The sequence below is a fragment of the Embiotoca jacksoni genome, unplaced genomic scaffold, assembly GCF_022577435.1.
Source record: "Embiotoca jacksoni isolate LCO1_2020_lvr unplaced genomic scaffold, fEmbJac1.0.p SCAF_9, whole genome shotgun sequence".
NCBI classification, from domain to species: domain Eukaryota; kingdom Metazoa; phylum Chordata; class Actinopteri; family Embiotocidae; genus Embiotoca; species Embiotoca jacksoni.
Window position 1 is genome coordinate 3,904,300 of NW_027185447.1, and position 22,535 is coordinate 3,926,834.

The 22,535-nt window shown below is 39.0% G+C and overlaps 1 protein-coding gene across 1 annotated transcript in view; it reads right to left on the reverse strand.

The window, feature by feature from the left end:
• The window catches only part of ctnnbl1 (catenin, beta like 1), a 50,967-nt gene that overhangs the window by 17,189 nt on the left and 11,243 nt on the right, over window positions 1–22,535 (reverse strand). The window contains exons 8-13 of the mRNA XM_069141260.1: window positions 21,874–21,946; window positions 20,622–20,680; window positions 20,071–20,219; window positions 14,570–14,751; window positions 4,508–4,605; window positions 3,564–3,644 (exon numbers count right to left, since the gene is read on the reverse strand). Of these exons, the coding sequence (XP_068997361.1) occupies window positions 3,564–3,644; window positions 4,508–4,605; window positions 14,570–14,751; window positions 20,071–20,219; window positions 20,622–20,680; window positions 21,874–21,946 (642 nt within the window). The remainder of the gene's footprint in view (window positions 1–3,563; window positions 3,645–4,507; window positions 4,606–14,569; window positions 14,752–20,070; window positions 20,220–20,621; window positions 20,681–21,873; window positions 21,947–22,535) is intronic.

Sequence of the window (22,535 nt, forward strand, 5' to 3'; positions counted from 1 at the left end):
TTAAAATTTTTCAAGTTCAATTAGTGGCAAAACAAAAGCCACACTGTGATTAACTGGAGTGTCATTTGTTTCTCTGTTTGGTTGCCGATGAAAGGATCCAGTGAGTGCGTGTCTGATTGAAGCTTATGCCACATTTATCTGCAGTGGAAAACGGAAACCAGAAAAGTACCTGGCAACAAAAGAGCAGAGTCGAGTAGAGCCAGACGTGAAAAAGGGGCTTTAGAGATACAGCATTGTTTTTTTCAAATGCTTTTCACAACCATAACTTAGCATGCTAATTCGCACTGAACACAAACTACAGGCACAGGTTTTGTCCAGATACGTGATCACAAAAAATGGACCAATTCAAACTTTAAGAGTGGATGACGATGCTTCGTGAAATGTCACCAAAGGAATAATAATTTGAATGTCAATCCATCCAATAGATTTTCCAAAGTACTTCAATCTTCAATTCCCCGTCATGATGCTAGTTATCATGAAACAACTTCAGAGGCGCTTTTAATGATTATTGTATTTACTTTTTTATTATTTTGCCAATTATTTGGTCAATTAATTGCTTAATTGTTTTGTCTAAACCAAGTGACAATTGTCAGGAATTGACCAGTCCCATTTCCAAGATCACAGGTTTTCTTCAAAATGCTTGTATTGTCTCACAAACAGTGCAAAACTAAGATTACTTATTGTCTCAGCTCTAAACAAGTTTAACTCAACAAATTGAGTCCCCTTTTGAGAGTAGGCAAACCAAAATTTCAAAACAGTCTTCAAGGATTTATTATATTGTTGGACTGTCAGACTGAATCTAGGGTAACTCAATTTTACACATCAAAGTCTGTCAACGGGTGTTGAGTAGCGTGACTGCATATGGAAAAAGAGTAAAGAGTTAGAAGGGGAAGTAAAGTTAGAAAGAAATGAGCTTTACTACATCTTTGTAGCCCACCCGTCATCCATTCCAGGCTACATTAGCCACTCTGATCTACCGATATGCAGATTATATTTATGCAAGCTTTCATTGTGCTAACAATCTGTGAATCCCACACAGTGCACCTATGCATGGAACAGTTAAGGGTAAGGATGAAATTATGACTTATTTCAAAAGTCCTTTTTTTTAGTGTACAACAAATGCAATAATTTTGCCCTGCCATAAATAGGTGTCTTATCACTGTTTGCCTCAAATTTGCCTGGCTCACAATATGGCTCTGAAGTAGGAAGTCTAACCATGAGGCGTCAAAGATAGCTCCACACACAGACAAGGTTTCTTATCACCAGATTATCACAAAGTCATACTTTCACCATCCCGGAGGAAGAGACGAGACAGCGACAGAGGGGGAGAAAGAGGAGGAGAGAAAGAGCGGGAGGGAGAGAAAATGTCAAACTGTCTGGCCTTTTCTTGGAAATCCCACCACGATGTCTGTCTGAGAAATTAATCTTCTGTCATCTTTAGATAGAAATCTTAGATAGACACTTATCTGTCTCCTCCCACACATCTCACCCATTCCTCAATCCCTATTTTGCTCAAATTCCTTCTCTTCCCTTTTCTATTCCTTTTTCCCCCCCTTTTATCCGCTCCTCCTCTTTTGACTGAACTACCTTTCTGAGGACAGGATACTCTGTCCCTCTGTGTTAAAGCCATTATCCCCTTGCCTGGTCACTTATCTTCTATCTGTATCCCTCCATCAGTCTGTGTAGCCTGACATATACACACACGGACAGCTTAATAGGGCCCTCACACACAGCTATCAAACCTGCCATTCCTCTGTAAACTGTCATATTGTTATCAGCAGGATTGGAATGCTATTTCAAGTCTCTTCCCTCTTGGCTTTGGATGTGACACTGTGTGGAACTGCACATTTTATCTGGCAAAAAGAGACAGCATTTTGATCACACCGCTCAACCCTTTACAGCAGGTATTGTGGTCGATATCTGAACGTGTGTAATGCAATGTAAATGTTTTTTTGTTATTTTATATATCTTTCTAATGACACCAAAATCCCTGAACGTGAGATGATATTTCACTGAAGTCCATAGTTTTCCTGCCTGTGGACAGCTCTAATGGATGGTAATCATTCTTGTACCTCAGCAGGTTGATTTGAGGTTTAAAAAACTGTTTATAGAAAACCAAAGAGGAGCTTTCAAAACTTGTTTTTAAAAAAAGAAATAAATTTCCGCTAGTTTCACTCTGTGTCACACACACAAAAGGACAATTTTATGCTTAAGTCAAACTTAGGAAACCATGGATACTGAGTTAAATGTTGAGCAATATTTTTTTTTTATATATATTTTGGATAATTAAACCCTAACCCTAACCCTTTTTTGGTTTCCTTTTTTTTTGTACCATTGAATGTCTGACAGCTATTACTTTGATACTGATGAAATCATAAAACCCTAAAGATTTTTAGACAACTTATGAAGCATTCCTATTTCCGCCCTTATAGTCTTTTGTGTGTTGTATCTTAATATTGAGAAAACAATCTCAATAAAGACCAAGAAAAAGAGCGCATCAGTGCAACAGGATCTTGATTACACCTCGTATAGTCCAAAAAACGAGGCTCAGTGTAACTTACTGGAAGCACCCATTCACACGCGAATGAGACTGAGCTGCCATGCAAGGTGCCGGCCATCAGGAGTACATTCACACACATTCCCCAAGGCAACTTGGAGTTCAGTGTCTTGCCCAAGGACACTTAGCCATGTGGACAGGAGGAGGACCCACCAATCTTCCGATTAGTGGGCAACCTACTCTACCATCTGAGCCACAGCCATTGGATTCATAAACTATTAACGGAATAACAAATTGTTTTTTCATTTATGATTTAAAATTTTCAATTGAATATGAAAACAACAAATGATACTCTGATTTGTTTCTTTTGTAATTTTCTGTTTACAACGGTTTCTATGATAAAAAGTTTGTTGTCGAGCATTATCACTCCTTTTTGCCAGGCGGTTTAATTTGTTGTAATGATGAACAATTTGATTGTTGACAGGGCCGTATCGCAACACTATTAGTGGATAGGCATTTTCACCCATTGAGGACCAACTCATTAAAATAAGAATTTTGATGATAACAAAACTTCAAATACAAATGTCAGCTAAATTGGTCAGCTAAAGTCTCTGATGTGACTGACTAATGAATGGAAAAAAAAAAAAAAAAAAAATCAACATTTTACTTTCAAGTGGAAGTCAAACCTTATGTTTGATCACCCTTTGGAAGGAACTAATTGACAGTGATGCTAAATGATAGCCATTAGGGTTAACACTAATATCAATACAACCAAACAGCGGCACTGATTCCACAGGTATGGACTCAGGCTACGAACTCTAGCAAACTGCTGCTTGTACAAAAATACCCCAAAAAAGGCTGTGCATCATTATAATAATAATTTCTTGGTGAGCCACAATTTCTTTTATGGCTTTCCATTTGTGGTCAACAACTGAAAACATAAATGTTTTGTGTGAATCCATCATTTCAACAAGCTGTGTGACATGAAGCCAGCGAATACAGAGGCGCACGAGGATAAGGACGGAGGAGACAGATTTAGAGGGAGGAAAGGAGGAGAGCTGCTTACATGTTTCTCTCCTTCGATCCTCTTGTCAGCCTGTTGAACGGCCTCCAGGTACTTAAAATGCAACTCCATCAGTCGATCAACCTGGAGAGAGAATGAAATAGAGACAGACAGAGAGAAAGTGAGAGATGCAGCCACCGACAAAGCAAAGTGAAAATAAGGGAAATGTTAAGGGAAAGGAGAAAGTACAAAGCAGAGACAGAACAAGACGAGACGCTGAGGGCAAACATGAAAAAATACTCTCTGGGATAAACACACAACACCCTAAATAATTTGATAACACTGATTTAATTATTTATGCAGTGTCTACTCCCTTTCACAGACCTGTTAGATTGCAGGGGGGAGCTCATGAAATGGCAAACAAAGAGAGGGAAATGTATTATTTTTAATTCAATTTGTTGTACAATCGTTTGGCCAATGGCATTACATGTAAACCTGAAAATGAACAGTAAGTGCAGAGGGTGGAAGATGTAAACGAGGCTCTGGCATGGCGCTGTAGCGACAAAGATATTCGCATTTGATTTGCATGACAACACGTTTCAAAAGTCACAATTCGGATTAAAATAGCCTCGAGCAACACAATATGTTTTTGCACGTGGTAGGAGAACTGGGGGAGTTATGGGGAAAGAAAACTTGCAGTTGAGGTGTCAGCTTTGATATTTTAATTACCTCGCTCAAGTTGTGTGACATTAAGGCACACCGTATACACAGGTACAGAGCGACTATTTGACCTGAATATGAACTTTAGTGAATCTGCCTTGCAAACTCCTGAATCTGGCTTCTGGTAAAAAATAGAGCTCGACTGATAAAAAATACTGTTCAGGAAAAAGTCTTTTAATATGATGACATTTAGGTGGCAATTAAAAACAAGAGGTGGGGGAAAAAAAACTGTGAAGTGAGGAGAGTGACAAAAGAAGACGAGAAGCAAGAAGACAGCAAAAACAAACCTTCTCACAGTCGTTCTCTGTGAACTTGTTGAGGAGTCTGCTTCTCTGTTGGGACTTGAGATTTCTCAGCATGGAGGCGATGATGGAGCAGACGTGTTCTGAGGAAAAGCAAAGTGAGAATTAAAGCTAAAACTGGCTCGTTTTTATCACCAAGCCAAAGTCAAAATGATAATTGCAGCTCTAGACAAACACGTACAGTATGTACATATGCCTATATGATAGTACTTCAGCAAAGCGCTCAGAGTGTTTTACAGTAAGCCGACTTCACAACCCAACAGGTGCATGAGTTTTAACTGACGTGTGAGCCAGTTCTGCTCCTCAGTTAAAACGGTCTCAAATTCCCCCCAAAAAAATAAACCCTGAACTCTAGAAAGCTCATTCACACCCACATCCACAGCCCTGAGAAAGAACAAATCGATTAGCCCATGATAATTTGCAATTACAGCACGCAGCCAGCTAAGCATGAATACTCTTACAGAGAGTGCACAGTACAAGAGGAGGAGAAAATGTTAATGAAATTTAGAAATCAATTTTCATTTTAGGGCATGCTGGAACATGCGGAACGGTTTTGGCTGGGGCTGAACTACATTTCTCGCGGTGATAGAAATTTGTCTGTGTCAGCTCTGGGGCCATTTAGCAAGCGGGAGGTCTAAAAACATGTTAATTGACTAAATTAGCAACAAAAACTAGTTACTCCCATTGAGTGCCCTTGTTAACCCAATTCATTCTACAGTATGTAAGATGTGTTACTCTAGTCACAGACAGGACCAGTAGGTGCAGCAATCAAAGTATAATGATATTGAACGAAATATGCACTGTACACACATGGGGAGCAGAATATGACATTGTAAATCCTCTGAATGTACAGAGTGGAGGAAAAAAATGGAATTGGACTTTATCAACAAGAGGTCAATATTCTCTCTCAACGAGGCTTTGCAGTTGCTAGGCAACAAGAGTACAGGAATCAATCCCATTTCTGCTTTTTAAAAGGGGTCGTGTTTGCTGTCAGCACCCTTTGTGAAATCCCCTATGACCCACAGTGTCTTTACCCACAAGACATTAAGGGTGAGAAAACTAAAAGCTGGGGCACCTGCCATCATCAATTCTTTCAGAATGTACAAATATCCATCAACACATGAGCAGAACAATTGCCCTTAAATGCACTGAAACAATACAAAACAAACTAGGTTTACTCTGCTTTGGGAAGAAGGTTCAGTAGAAAATACCTCCAAACAAAAGCTGAAATAAATCAACAAATGAAAATTACAGCTGAATCTGTGAGCCACAAGCCTTCCAGCAACCTTCCCCTCCAGATCACGTCGTCGGTCTCACTAACAGTACTTTTCAATTCTCGGCTGAAAACATATTTCTTCTCACTGGCATTTCCAGATTAGGGCCAATATTTATTGTTGGGTTTTTTTCAGTATTAATGACTGTTCGTGTAGACTCTCGTGTGTTGAGCTTAGTGCTGTTTTGAGTTTCTTTTGATTTTGTTTCATTGCTTTATTTGTTTTTGATGGCTTAATTGAAATTGGGGATTGCTTTCATACAATTATGGAAACTTAAAGGGCTCTACGAATGGCAATATCCACTTTTGTCCACGGTACAAAACAAAGTATATGATATGCATGCAGAGGATGAAACTAGAATGTAAACATGGTAAATATTACCATATCTGTTTAACATTGACATTGTTAGCATGTTGAGTTTAGACTTAAACTAGGCACAGCTTCAGCTTTTTCTAAGTTATGGACAAATAAAGGAATATATAGCAAGAATGAAAAACTTGTTTAAATGAAGGGGTTTTGTGTGCCTAAAGGGGTAAATTACAGCTCAATTGGTGTATTTACTTCATATTTTTATGTATTTATGACAGTAAAATCAATTAAAATCCTTTATATACAGGCATGTCAGAAGAACGGATGACACCGTACTTGAACTTCACAGTTTTACTGACAGACTGAGATGTATTACATGTCATTAAAGCATGTCAGGTAGGTTCAGTCCAAGGATTCCTTATTTTAATGTAGACAACTTTATTTCCTGTACACAATGATACAGAGTCTAACTGCCATTTCCAAAAGGACATTACTTTATCAACTTGATCCAAATGGTAATTGATGTCGCCACCTCCACGCCCTGCTGGGGAGGCTATCGATCGCTGGCTGTAGAATGTTCTTTCCAAAGAGTTTAAAACTAAACAGAGGCTGCTCCTTTGAGATTTGTAAAGGAGAGGAAGCGGGATTACATTGTGGGTACCAGATAGAGGGCAAGGTTGAGTGGAACAGCTTCCTCATCTGTCTTTGGAAACGGGTGCAATCAATACTTCATTTACATGTTTTGCTTTACACCTGAATATTGAGTATAAAAGGTTGGGGACAAATAAGAAAAATGTACCCCAAGATCTCTCAAAAAGCCTCAACAAAACAGCAGTAGTCAGTTTTACATTTAATATGAGCACAAGACTTGCTTGTTGCACTATGCCGTTACAAATGTCAAACAATCATGTAGTCTGTGCTGAGCTGCCACTAGAGCTGAGTCGGCTACTTCACCTTGGGTCAGCCTTTACATGTTAAGAATGTCAGGTCATTAAAAAGAGCAAGCTTGATCGACAGATGAGGTTAAATATATGCAGCATCAAATCCAGATCAAGTATTAGCTTGGAGGTCCACACTTTATTTTTTTCTGTTTTTATTTTCAGTCTTGATATCTGTGAAAACATGTTTTTGTGGTTTTAAGTACCAAAGACCATCTCAATATAATTTTACATCTTCTCTTTGGAGCTCTACCAGAATAGGCTGTTTTGTGTCTGAGTCTTTAAATAGCATTGACACCAATGACCCTCTCTTCTGATTGGCTGACTCTTTTCTGAGTGACAAGGCCAACCACAGGTTCTCTTTGGTCTTGTGGTTTGTTGGCTCTGCGACAGAATTACCAGTTTTCTTCTCCATAAAAGATTGGACAGTGATCCTAGCTGAGGGCATACATGTGGCATGAGTGAGTTTGTGGCATCACAAACTTAAGGAAGTCCAAACGGCTCGTCTATATTTATACAACACCTCCATCTGCTATATAATAAAAACATCTATAGAAATCTGAATGTATACAATATATGACCTTTAAGTCCACTTAGAAAGTTTGTGGTTAATGCAATAGCAATATCTGGCTCATGACCACCAAGATCCTTCTGTTACTCAACATACTGATCATTTAAACAAGTGAGACCTCTGAGTGGACTCTGGCATTTGTAGACCCCTCCACAGAGTTTCATGTTTTAAAAGAAGCACATAACTCAGCAATTACAGCACAAACCCACAACATCAGAATCCCTGTGAGCATGAGAAAACACTTTGACAAGTGATCATTTTCTCCAAAATTAAACTACAGTTTAGTTGATTTTGCTACCTCCAAAAATGAAAGCAGAAACTCCTCCCCTCCCCTTAAACAACTCCACAGCAGTGAACAAGGTCTCCGTCAACTCTTCCCATTTGCATTCATATAACAGCGTGCATATCCAAACGCTAGCATTCACTCATCTTCCATTAATCATCCACTGTTTGCGTTATCTTTGCCCCGGGGGATCTATAGCACTAAGTTAACATGCAAATAACCCTGCGGGGCTTGGATTCATTTATTGATTGGCAGCTGAACGACAGAGAAAAAGAAAGGTGGTACTTCACTAATAGACGGACAAGGACCAGAATAACTATGGCCTGCGTAGAGCAATCAGCGCCTCAGCACCACAGGCTAGTCTGTGAGGGGTTATAAAATCTGAAGAAGCAGGACTGAATTCTGCCTCTGAATTGTATCATAATGGTTTGTTAAAACATGCATTATCATGTATTATTTAGGGAAATTTAAGAAAAGTTGACCTAAGTGAGAGCATCTTGTCCAAAACACACAGCTTCAAAACAGCCACCTTAAAATAACTTTTCATACTGATACTAGTGACCACCAGCGGTTACTCACAGTCTGAACACTGTACAGACATTGTAACAGTGTCACAGCATGTGTGGCGGTAACTCAGGCAAACAAAGTACCACCTGTAGGGATTTTCACTTCTGGAGGACCAACAAACCAAGATGAAATCAACAACTAAGCCTACATTTTGCCCAAAGGAAGCAGAGAATTAATTTCCTTCCTGCTCAATAGCTGCAGGTGGGGACGACTTCCTGATAGTTCATAAAGTGGAAGTTAAAGTGCTAAATGTTTGGTCAAAAAACAGTTCCCACAACAACCAACCCAAGGCAGCTTTAATTATTTTGTTATACTTTAATCCATCCTCGTTTTAAATTTGCTAAATCTTTAAGGTTCTTTAAACAGGAATCTGCAAAAGGGACTTTTAGTTTCAGAGATTGGCTACTTTGGAATACAGCCCAAGAGATTAAACTGGGATAGGAATAGGATTTTTGACCGTAGGTTCTGTGGTCAAAATGTAGTTCCTAGACTTTCCTGAGGGGAACATTTTAATGGTAAAAAAGGAACCAGAGGACACGTCTCCAAACTCACTTGGTGAGGCTAGTTTACTAAATGGAGCAAAGCTTATTTTTGAACAAAGTATACAAGCCTGCTGTAAATTCACCAGTTTGTCTGTAAAGATTCTCATTCATCCAGGTTATGGTCAATCTAAGTGTTATCCAAAGGCATCTGGACTCATTTCTTCAGTTCCAGACTTCAGAACTGAAGAAACCTTTCAGATGAGTCTCAAGAATTCCAAGCAAGTCTGGTTGCCATTGCATAGCATTTAAATGCACCAGCTTGATCGCTTGTATCCCTTCTCTGAGAGGCACTATGTGATGACAAAGGAAACTATTTATACACAATGATTTTGGACTTTACAAAAGAGCGGTGTTCTAGCTGTTATTAAAGATTCTTATGAGACATACAGTATATTGAAGATTTTTCCCACCTTGGGTAATGTCCCATTTACCCATACCTATATGAAAAAGGTTTGAGTTACTAACTTCCTCCAAGTACTAACTGAAACATTTCCTCTAGATGTTGTGGGCGCCCTTCCTGAACAGAATACTAAGTGTTATGAAATAAAACCCTTCATATACATCTAAATATACCACAGCATATTTCATTTGTGTCAGTTTACAGAGATGGATCAGGATCAATCCCCACCAGAGGAAAGACCAAACGTGAAGAAGATGCTAATTAGATGCATCTTTACACAAGGATCTAACAGCAAATCTCTCCCTCTGAAATACACTAATAATAGGATTACACAGCATGACTCTGACAACACAGATTACAATCAAACTTGTATCATGTAAAATGTTACTGATCTCGATCATTGCCAAAGACGCACAATGCTGGGCGTGATGGGGGGGGAGGGGGTGTGTGATTAAAGGAGTGCCATTTGGTTCTCTGATTTTTACTGAAATATGTGATGTAAGATTCATCATTAAATCCAGATAACTAAGTTTCTCCATAACAGTCACCTATTTAATGTCATATATTCTGCTATGTAGTCATGCTTTCAAAATTTCCATTTGTTAATATCACAGGAGAGATGCTGGTGATAAAGTAATGGGCTGATAAAATTCCATGTTTTGTCTTTGTAATGAAACAGTTTGGAGGAGGAGGAGGGGTTGCTTTAGTAAAGGCATTCTGTTTCTAATAAATGGGCTATTCCATCTTTTTACTTTCAAGGCGTACATCCAACGGAACTGCAGAGGCAGAAAATATGAGTTTTTCTAATTCAGTTCTTTTTCTGCCAGCAAGCCTCACTCATTGCCTATTTTAGTACATTCATTAGAAAATAAGGGTCACGATGAGGGCATATGCAGGACTGGAGGGTATTTGTGTGACATTCAAAAACCTATCAAGTACAAAGACCTTTGTTCCCTCTCTCAGCCTCTATCTCTCTCCACCAAACAAACACGTACGCAAGCACACAAAGAAACACTTTTCTGAGTTGGAGCCAGAGACGGAGCGAGGACTATTGTGTCTCGCCATGTAAATTAGTTGTTTACTTCTGTTCCCTCTCACACTGGCTCGCATCATTAGCCACCTAAATGTAACAACCGGCTGCCACCAATTTCCATCATACAATCTCATTTCACTGGTAATGACAGAGTACATACACCAATAAACTAAGACCCTAAAACAAGGTGAATGCTGGTGTCGTGACAAGACTACTCGAGCAGAGAAATTTGTTGTTTGGACTGTTTTTTTTCCATTCCCTTTCACTTTTTTTCTCCTGCTGGCAAAGTCTCCATTAATTATGCCGTTCTGTGTGCTAATATAGCCTGGCAATCCCTGGTCATTTGGGCTGTGTCAATTTCAGAAAGGATTTCAAGGGGATCAATCTTTGCACCGGGGTTTAAGATGGAGAGAGCAATGGAACGAATGTGAGAGAGAGAGGGAACTAAGGATGGAAGGACAGAGAGGTCCCTACCTCCTAATTACTTTTTGGTTGAAGCGCATGATAGTTAATTAATCGACAGTGTTATTGTGCTATTCAGGAGAACCACTTGATTCATGGCATTTTCAATTAGTAGTCTTACAGAGAAGGCGGGTTCACTCAATATGTCTTATATTATGACAGGCATCTCATTACACCTATGGCTGTTTGATAAATCAAAGGAGACATGATAGGAAATCCTATACAGGCTCTAGTTCTCATCACAAAGAATACTACCATGAATGAATTATGGACTTGCTATAAAGGCAAAAGTGGTTAAACTGATCAGTTAGTTGGTTGTTGTTTTTAATTTTCTCCTGATGATTAACTCAGACAGGAATTCACAGGTGCATGCTTGCATTTTTTTCAATTTCAATAAAAATACATGTATTTGTATGAATGTTATCATCTCTGAATTATAGAAAATGTATGTAATGCACTGTTTTGACATTAAGAACCAAAAGACTGTGGAAATTGCTTTTGGCAATGGCTTTGCTGCAAAAACTAGCATGAACTTGTCACTCACTGTATATCTGATCAGGAATGGTTAAACAAATGTTGATACCGATCCCTTGACTTCGATACCAGTCAAATTCAACAATGACAAAGTGATGCCAAAATCTTTTTTCCAACCTACAGTCAAAAACCGAAACATATTAAATTCAGTACAATGGCGCAAAATTTGCATCACAAATTAAAATATAAATCTTAAGTTTGTATGCAGTCTAGAGGGGGAGGGACCTGTTATCCAGGTTTGTTTTCTGTAGCTAAAATTGACCAATATTCCATCAACACGTCACATGGTATCAGTCGACGCTAGCTTGCTGGTTGCGTACAGAGAAGCCTTCCGTTACCCACCGTCTGCACAACTCAAACTGTATGACCAAAAGTTGTTTGAAAACAGTGAAATAAGTTGTTTTAATGGAGGATATACCGAGGTTGAAACAGAGTTGTTTTATCTACATTGGCAGGCTGCTCAAGTAAATGTTGTGGCTCATTGATGTTGATGAGATTTACTTCTGTGTCAATGTAGCAAAAGTATGCATTTTCAAATGTAACATGTTAGTGTGGCTGTAGCCTAGGTATCGAAATTTGGGACCGATGACCAGGCATTATTAGAGACGAGATGGTTTTGAAGCAAATTGGTTTGTGGCATAAAAATACCCAGCCCCATGTTTGTCCTCCATGGAATAGATGTGAAAGATTTGTAGTATTTAGATCTAGCTGATGTTATTTTTTTCTCATTTTCTAGCTTATGATTATAAAACACAAGATGCTGAAATCCCCGATTTCTTGCTCTGATACCAGATGAAATAAACCATTTGATAGAAATCTGAAATATTTGGATTTGCTCAAGGGAAATTCTTATCATTGTGGCTTTAAGAAAACATCATGCAGAAAGGGTGGTCTCAGATGAAGCATTAGGATTTATTGGAGATCAATTCAAACTAAAATGAACTCCTACATCTGACACTGGTTTAGGTCATTTGCAATGAACAAATCAAGCTGTCTATTGCAATATGGCTAAAACATCGGACGACTATTTTTAGATGTTTGAATCACATTTGACAATTACTTTAAGGCCTTTTCTATCAATATAGTAGCGTATGTAGTATGTGCTATGGGATGTCTTGGAAATGTATTAGTATTAAAATGTTTATGAAAGCAATTCAAATTCTAGGTGTCAAAAACAACACAGAAATGCTGATTTTCCCTCTTCCAAAAAATCTACTCCTTACATCATCCTACTGTAGATCTCTTGATACATCTTTAATTGATAAATACAAACAGATGTGCTCCACACTTGCCAAACTTCACAGGGGGTAAAAACCTTCAGGGTGGATTTCCAGATCTCTCTAAAACCTTGAGTATGTCTGGCTCCATACACAAGGGGGAAAGGTTTCACAGTGAGGATGGGTTATCTTCCTCACTGCTCCTCCTGCTGCTCAAGGGGGTCAAAGGTTAATTCATCAAGTCCCTGGGTGAGACGGGACACAATGGAAGACAATTTGTTCTCTTCTGCAGAGCTGGAAAGCCCCACCGGATGTATGAAGCTTAATTAATACAGACAGACAGAGAGGAGGGCTTTCACAGTTTAGACGTAAGTGATCAAACGCAGAGCAGAGAGCTGGACAAGGTTTCTATCTCTTTTTCCCTATTTTATTGTCTTGTCCTGTATGGTATGGACCTATGTCTCTCTCTCTCTTGTTTGCACTTCCCATCTCTCACTCAGAGACAAGAGAGGTTCGAAAGAGTAGACAGGGAAATCAATCAAGATTGGATTGATAGTGTAAACTGACAGGCCGAAGAGGCAGCAAACCGTGATACATGAGCAGATTAGGACTGAGTGTGTCTGCAGGAAATGGGTGGGACTGCACGTTGCGGAAAACTAGAGGAGGAGGAGAAGAAACGAGAAGTTCGCTCATCGTCATTAGCATAATCAGCTAAATTAGTAGTTAGTGATGCAGATTGATTTTTGACTTGCCAAACTAATTTTGGGAGTAGAACGTTGTTAGAAAAGTAGCCCTAACACGTTCAATCATCATCTACACCATCAGCAACTTAGGCATGATCATATTCATATTGAAAAGCTTTAATAATAACTTACATGGATTATTTAAATGGAAATGCCAATTTTTGCTCATCAGGTATGAGTGAAACAGCAGAACATTCATATAAAATACTTTGACAACTAAGTTATACCAAGTCTTTTGAAATATGTTACATTTGAAATAATTATTGTTAAATAAAGCACTGACCTTCAGTGGAACGTATGTCATCTTGCTGATAAATGAGGCTCAATCACAATGCTAAAGGTTTGAGTTGAGGATTAAACTTGAAATAGGTCTAAAATTATTATTATTCAGAGCTGGACCAAAGTGCAGAATGTATCAATATATGTGGTCGTGGATATTTTTATAAAGTGCACAACAAATACTATGAAAAGATAACACAAATTTAAGTGTGCATATATTCTAGACCGATGTGAGAAAAATCTGTGTTGTGCGATAAGCATAGATTGTATATAAAAACAGACATAGTCTTTAGGCCTGAAGTTTAATGTCGAAGTGCCTTAGATGCAAAACCATTGAGGTCCGATTCAAAAAGCATGCAATTATTTTTTCCCACAAGTCATTATGATGTCGTTAGCTAAATCCACTCCTTCTGAAAAGTGTTCTGTTGGTCCATCTGAAAATAATTCCATCATTAATTCGATATAACGCCTCAAAAATCTGCATGTTTGGGGGCATGTATAGTTTGATTGACATGCCTGGTGTGCAGTCAGGTTGAAGGTAAATGTAGGCGGGCGTGGTATTCTTGGGTTCTCAGTTAGATTCACCCCTTGTTTCTCCCTAAGCTCGTTCACAAAATACTAAGTGATGTCACAGTGGGTTGCCAATTGGTAATAACCTCGTTAAATATTAAATAAAAACTAATTTGGTTTCCACTGGATTGTTCCCTTTCTTTTAAAATGCCATTTGTTGCTGATATGTAATTGAAAAATAGTGCAATTATGCATCTTCCAACTTTCACTGTTTGGGCCACTGGGTCACACTACCACAAAAGGTCAGATTAGGGTGTCGTTTGCAGCTGACTGAAGCCTTTGTGAAGAAATCACATTTGTTCCTGTGTTCTGAGTACTGACTAACCTTCATGCTCTTTCTCTGAAGCACCAGTTTTCTTCATCTTCTTGGGGGTTTTCATGAAAAGTGGAAAAATGGTGCGTAAGCCCAGGATGTCCACAAACTTATGGCAGTTATCTCCTCCCTCTGGTCCAATCATCCCATGGTCCAGGACCTTCATGGCACTGGTTCGGGACATTTTCTTTTCTCTGCAGCAAAAAAAAAAAAGACAATCAATACATAAATATACAGCATTACCTTCTCAAATGTGTCCTAAGAGGTATTGCAATTATTAAGATGGCTGCAATTCACCCAAAGTATTTTTTAGTTAACTAGTAATAACACCACAACACTTGTATGTATAAATCTTCACATATAACTTTGGCTTTGAGTTGCATGTATTAATTTCTGAATATTAACATGTATTATTGTTCATTGAAATGTCTATCATCTACAACATGGATAAATACGGACCATGGGCAATACAGGCTTAGTACTGAAAACAATGGGTGCAACAAGTTTACAATGCTTGTTGCACTTGTTGTAAACTTGACAAAAAGTTGTTCAGTTGTCAGAGAAATTGCCTGAATTTGCAAAGACAATTGTTTTGCTTGAGCAAGTAGATTTTTGTCAAGATGTTTTTTAGTATCTAAAGCTGCATGAAACATTTCGCTCCTTTATTTCTGTGAAAGAACAGTACTAGTTTCATGACGCATCACTGGCAGCTGTATCATTATTTTCTAATTGTTTCAGGTCCCCTAATACGACTGACATCGCTACATTTTAATCTGCAATTTTGTTTTACTGCAGCTTCACTGTAACATTCATTTTGTGTCTTACATGGTAAACAGGGGCATTTAACATAATAATAATCAAATCTCTCCAGTGTGCACCTGCTCAAGAAAACACAAAATTCATCAGACTGAAACGAGCAAGTTTGTACAGAGTTTGGTAGAAATGATTTGAAACACGCACAAAAAACCCTGACAGGAAAAAGGAAGAGAAACTCGGTCAAAGAACACAAACATTTTTGCAAAAAGCTTGCTAAACATTTATGAAATTTTCACTCCACGTCCTACTCAGAACATTTTGTCAGGTCTAGATTAGAAAGCACCGTCAGCAATATACAGCATATTAAAACTCGAGATGAATCCACATATCAATTAATATACATTCAGTAATTTTAGAAAAAGTGTTCTGTCAAACTAATCCATTGCTATATAGATATTCATCTGTTTTCCATCATCAAAGCATTGCCATGATAAAGGGGACCCACTGTTTCATGCGCTGCCTACACCTCCCACTCTCCACATCGTCTTAGGAAATGTAGCTGTCTGTCAATGTGTCACTTCCTCCATCCCCACCAATGACAGATGACAGTGTTTATCTCAGAGGAGAGACACATATTTCAGGCAGTTGTGTCTGCTTCTGCAGACAAGACACATTTTAGATGATGGACGTCTGGGGAGGGCAATGGAGAGCGATATGTAGTGGACTTTCTGAAGGTAAACTGAGGCAATTCAGTTGGCAGACAGCTGATTTAACTCAACATCTTGGTGTCACCACAAAATGGATCGAGGGTTGTGTTTAGTGGATAGTTGCATGGCAGCAACAGTAGGTTTTTGATTGGTCTGATTCCAGATGAGATTTAGGGCTATTATTAAATAAACCTAAGCACATGGTTGAAAGCCCCTGAAGCAAGTGCATTTAAATCCACATCTGATAGTTTAATGGCTCATAATCTGACTGCAAAGTAAGGTGCATGGTTCAAAGGGGTGGGACTTAGCTAGCTGATGATGATAAACGATTGTGTGTTGGATGTAAAATAAAATTAATCAATCACAGTGTCATCTTCAATTCATTTGAAGAAAGACCCTGGTTGAGAAGTTTATAAACCTTTGCACACCCCAAACACTGACCAAAACACTAAACGGTTTCATCAAATAAGATGTACATTTAAAAGTGTTTATGCATTTAAAATTCTAACTATGATGAACCCACTGTTTCTCAGACTTATCTTTTTGGTACATTTCAGTTTCAGTTGCAGCGCCTGGTTTGAAAAAACCTTTAGCTGTACCAGAAATTCATCAAGACACCAGGTGTGAAATCTGTTCAGAAGCAAAAGGTTGACGGGGCTGAATGTCTGATGTTGTTACTATGATGCTTTGTTGGCCACGTTTACCAAGGAAAAGAACAAACTATGTGTGATCTAAAGTGATCTGGTGTTTAAGCTCATATAAATGAAAGTATATTCCACAGAAGTCCAAACAATAGCAGTCAATAAAACTGGATTTATACTTGTGTGTTCAACTTTTATGGTCCTATAAGTGTGCTCCATAAACCTTCTTAAAACAATGTCGATGCCAATTGGTGAAGTGTGATTGGTCAACATCAATTATGATCATGTTATGTAAAGTTGTGTTGAAATTATTGGAGCAATTAACAACAGACTGTTGCTGTGCAACAGAATAATTTTCAGCAATTGGTAGAAAAGACAAGTGCTTCCACGAAAAAATGAACAGAGGAATGTAAATGGAATAATTTGGGAGTACGTGATGGATGCATGCTAATAGCTTGACAATGTATGAGTCGTCCATCTAGGGCAGGGTTTCATTCAAAACTTTTCAATAGCGATACATGAAGCTCGACTTCCCAAGCAAAAGTAATTTGTTTTTAATGGAAAAACCTGTTAGTGTAGCTGTAGTCTTGGTATTCAAACTTGGTACCAAATGACAAGGCCTTTTCTGTGATAGTAAATAGTACCGGGGCAATTTAATCAGTACCATAAAGATACCATAAGTTGGGTACAAAGTCCTACATCCATCTCATGTTGTGGTGACGTGCCCAAAGTCATATCTTTCTGTTCTTGCACCTCCTCCCTTTCTGTCTCCCTCGCTCTCTCTCTATCTCTCTCCCTGGTGGATGATTTTATAGAAAAGAGGTTTTTGCATTCCAATAATGAGATATTGATCCACGCCTTAAATCTACGTGTCCAGTGATGTGATTATCAGCGTGCAGATTCAGAAGCTGTGAAGGTCTCATAAATATGTGTAATGTGTCTTTGGGATTCTTTAAGGTCACATCTCTGCCTTGCTGCGCTCCACCAACTGTTGATTGATTGGACTGCCAGTCTCACCAGGTAATAGAGAAGACAAATGTACAGAATGAAGGAAGGAAAATAAGTTCGGAAGTGAGCTGAGAGGGCCAGATTATGTATCAAGAGATTTCCGTACTGGGCTCGAAACTGAATATTTTCCCACTAAAGAATACTTCCTATGACACTGAAGCACTTACTGGCCATAATTTTACTAACATCAGGCAATTGTGTTTCTGGAAATTGTCCCTTCCTTCCCGTGTCTCTGGTTATAGCGGTTTAAGTATTCAAGGGTACGTCAGTGATTTCTTTACGCATGTGAAAATTTTGCAGACAGGGCGCATCAAAGCTTGTCACAAATTATTGGGGAACAGAAAGGGAGCCAAATCTGGTGAGTAGGGGTGGTGGGAAGCAACAATTGGGTGGTTTTGGGCGAGGAACTTGGGCATTTTCAATGCGCTGTAAGCAGGCGCATTATGTTGAAGAACTAAAGTGCCATCGTGCCACAGTTCACATCGTTTACACAGAATGTTTTCCCCAGACGTCTCAGATCATCACAGTAGAACTCGGTGTTGACAGTCTGACCCAGTGGGACGAATTCAAGGTGCAAAACCCTGGGAATGCCAAAGAAAACCCTCCTGGTTGTGCGCCTCACTTGATGTGTTTCCGTTTTGGACAGTGACATCTGCCAAAAACGCGAATGCCACTCAAAACACTTCTCCCGGCTGATTGATTAATCGCCACAGGCTTCCTGAAGCATTTCGAGGGTTTCCAGAGTTTGAAGAAAAGGTTGATGTGCACCCTCTGGGCATGTCCACGGAGAAACCGCCGACGTGCCCAGGTTATTTCTCATAAAAGCATGTGTAACTCAGGTGCGGATTTCGATTCAGGGAGAAAACTTAAAGGATGTACTTACAAAGGTTTCAGCTTCTTTGTACTCGTCAAGGTGCTTCTGTTGTCGTGCAACAAGAGCAGTTTCTGAACTTTTTGATCCACCCATTGTATTATTGTGACAAGTATTTTTTTTGTGTCTGTGACTTAGATGAATTCAAACATGTTGCAAAATAAATGCTCTACAATGTAGCTAACTTTTATTTATTCACGCCTGATTAGTAGTTATGTAGCAATTACTGTGTTTGCAATTTGGGTATTAAAGCAGTAATGCACACACTAATTTAAAAGGAACTCACCTGCTTCAACTCAATACAACTAATGCACCCACTCAAGTTACATAATCCACTACACGATGTAAATGGGTTTGTTATTTGTTTAAGTGTAAGTGCTGCTTGCAGCTCAAAGGTTGCTGTTTGGCAGCGAACATCCAGGTTTCTGAAGTCAGAGGTTTTCGCAAGCTCGCAAACACACTTTACTAAACCAATTTATGAAGTTGTTTTTTTTCCAGAGTTCCTTGCTGCTTCATCTGTGCTGAGCCAGTTATTTTTTTTCTTTTGGAAGAAAAATTAAACTGAGGCTTTTTTTAATATTAGCATAAAAGTTTGCAATTAGCTTCTTATATTTAAACCCAATAAGCATGCCCATTAATTAATTAATTAAACTGTAATAAAAGCTTGCTATAACTCACCTACCAAAGATGGTTCAACTAAGTTTTATTTAGACTTTTTTTTCCAGGTGTCAGACTACAAAACATGACCCCAGAGAAAACCTTGTGTCGCCAGAACTAAACTGTCAAAGTAGCAATAGTCTATAGGGCTGTCACTTCATCTTCAAACTTAAGAGTGGAGCAGAAATTTAAGCCTTAGTCTAAAAGCCCAAACAAGCGCCAAAATCATGAGCACTCTTTCAAACAACACATAATGTACAATGAATTTGTGTTGTGTTCATTATGAGTTGATGCTACATATTTTAGGTTTTTAGCAGGTAATACGTCAATATCACAACTTGCGCATATTATTACAGCAGTAAGTGATAGCAGGGCTTTTTCAAATAAAAAACATTAGCAGGGCAGATGGCGTGAGCAACACTAACTAACAGGGCTGAATGTGAAAGAGCTTAAAGGCTTCCAGTACCTAATTTATGGAGAAACTGGTGGTTAAAATATGTGTGCAACAGCAGGACAGTGAAATCTGACTGGTGCAGAGGGAAAACAAGACTATTACCCTTTTTACACCTGACATTAACATGCAATATGTAGCTGGGTATCTGCATGAGGAAAAACCCTGCTAATGTAAGGTGCAAATGGGAAAACGCATTCCCAATAGCATGACCGCATCCTTAGTAAGACAAGGCAGACAACGAGTTGAAAGATCTCCCAGTGCCACCTCTTTCTGCTAACTAATGCAGTCTTGATGAAAGTGGTGGACAGATGACCAACGAGGAGACAAACCAACCGTGCCAGAAGACAATGTTCTGCCTTTGAGTAGCCTCAGTCAGAGTGTGTCTCAGTGATGGCATTTCTTCTCGTATGCAGCCTCACCTGAGCATGAGATTCATTAGCTGAAGCCCTTCTCCTCGGAGGAAGCGGTCCCGATTGGTTGCCAGCATGAGGCAGGAGCACAGACCGTCGAACAGGTTCTCCATCATCTCCTGCTCTTCAGCTGTGGACGGGTTGTGACGTTTGAACACCTGAGAGGAAAAGCAGGAAAGGTTCTGAGAGAGGGAGCAGTGTGCTGCACACTGGCATGCACATTACCTACATTAACAACCAGTTTCTAAGCTTGTTTAAGAGAATAATTTGAGAAAATGGGCAAAATTAGTCACTAATTGGAGAGGGAGTAAACCTAGTGTGACAAAAATATTAGCCAAAGTGGGAAAATGGGACCTGCCTCCCCCAAAATGCTGCTTAATAAAAACAGCAGGATGGAGCAGATCCACAGTATGCTGCTCAAGTTAAATCTTGATTCTGAAGAGTCTCGTGCTTGAGAAATAATTCAGCTTTACCCCTGTGTGCCTCAAAGGGATGGGGGCGAATATGACGGGTCGTGGGTAGAGCAAACTAAAAATAGAGAGTAAAAGCAAAAATCTTACAGATAGTTGCTGGAGTAACACATCAATGCCGTCCATCTCACCCAGCAGTTCTCTGGTATCTGTGGGAGAGAGAAATAAAGAGGGAGGAAGATGAAGAGATAAAAATGGAGGACAGTAGGGAGATAATATTAAGATGGCTACAAAAAACAGACATTTAGGGAGTGGCAGGCAGGCCAGTGGAGAAAAGGATAGATAACCAAAAACAAAATGAGAAACAGGGAGGGAATGACGAGTGTTTCAGAGGCTTAAGATGAGCATAAATACCGGCAAATGCATCGTCCACGAGGAACCTTCACCGAGTCCGAAAATGAAGAGATTGAAAAATATATTCCCTCACCAGTTATTCCACATATACCTGAGTATTACACAACACACCTCTGCTTCTCAGTGGGCCCAGAAGTACTGTAAATTGACATCAGGAAGTTGCACAGTGTACTTTGCGTTTGCTACTTTATCTACGCTGTGTGGTGCTCACAGCTGCCAACAACATCTCATTTGGAAAGTATGGTGAATCTACAGGGTTTTCATTAGCAGGGACAAGATGCTGTAGTTTTACATATAACCCTTTAGAACTCGGGCTTATGTCAAATTCAATAACCGGAAATAATAATTACATTGAAATAATTGAAATCGTTTTTACTTTTACTTTAAACCACTAACTAATAAATCTGTGATGATTCGTGGTGGTATGTTTACTTTGTTTTGTGAAAAATAACAGTTTCAAATTTACATTTTATTTTGGTATTTGAAAGGCTGGAGGCAGAGGATGAATACAGGCAGCACCAGTGAAGAGGAGGGAAAGGAGTGCAAAATGAGACACGATTCTCACTGAATATCAATGCCTTGTATCATTAATGAAGCACTTGTACAAGGACCTTATCGTCCTGTAGTTGTGTGAGGCTTTACTGGGTTTTTACTGAGGGAGTGGATGGATAGAAAAGACAGCAAAAAGATAGTGGGGAAACATGAAATTATAAAGTAATGGAGAAAGCAAGAGAGAAAAGAAAAGGGAGAAAAAAAGAGGAAAGGATAAAAAGTGAAACAAAGGACAATGAGATACAAAAAAGGAAAAAGGGAAAGGACATAATAAGGTAAAGAGAAAAATCAACCAAGCCAAGATGGGTAGAAAACAAAACAGAAAAGGAAGGAATGAAAAGAGAAAAAGGTGGGTGGGAGAAGATAAACTAATAGATACTAATAGATAAACTAATATCATTTGGAGCCATCAAACCATTTACTGAGACACACTTACTGTCATTGTTTTGCAGCAGGATGGCCAGGATTTCACTGCAGTACAGCTTGTTAGCATCAAACGGCATCTTTGCCTGAGAGGGAGAAGGAAAGAGGACCAATTCTAATTACCACTCGTCTTGAGAAGCTCTGTTCTCCAGAGAATTAGAAAAGCCCCATGTGTTCTGCAACAAAATCTGCATTTTTTTTTTTTTTTTTTTTTTTTTTTTTAACCTTCAGCAGAGATTCTGCCTTGTATACTGATAAGTCATATACAGCAATGGCATTTCTAAACACATTTATTTATTCATAACAACCCAACAGAGGGAGAATACAGAAATGAATCATTTTCATTCAGTTTACCAAAATTGAAAATATGTAATTGTATCTAAATGTTTTTGGCCATCCAAGTAGAGCCAATGTATGGCAAATGGCTCCCTGGCTCCGATGAGATTTACTCCTGTTAACATAGCAAAAGTTATGTGTTTGAATAAAAAACGTGTTCGTGTAGATGTAGCCTATGAATCGAAATTTGGTAATAAATGAAAAGGCCTTTTTTTGATGGCAGATAGTATCAAAGCAATTCAGTCGCTGCCATAAACATTCCGGTACCCGGACCTAAAGACAGGGAAAAGCAGCACATTTCTGAGAAGCCGAAGTGACAGGACATCAGAATTCTTCGCG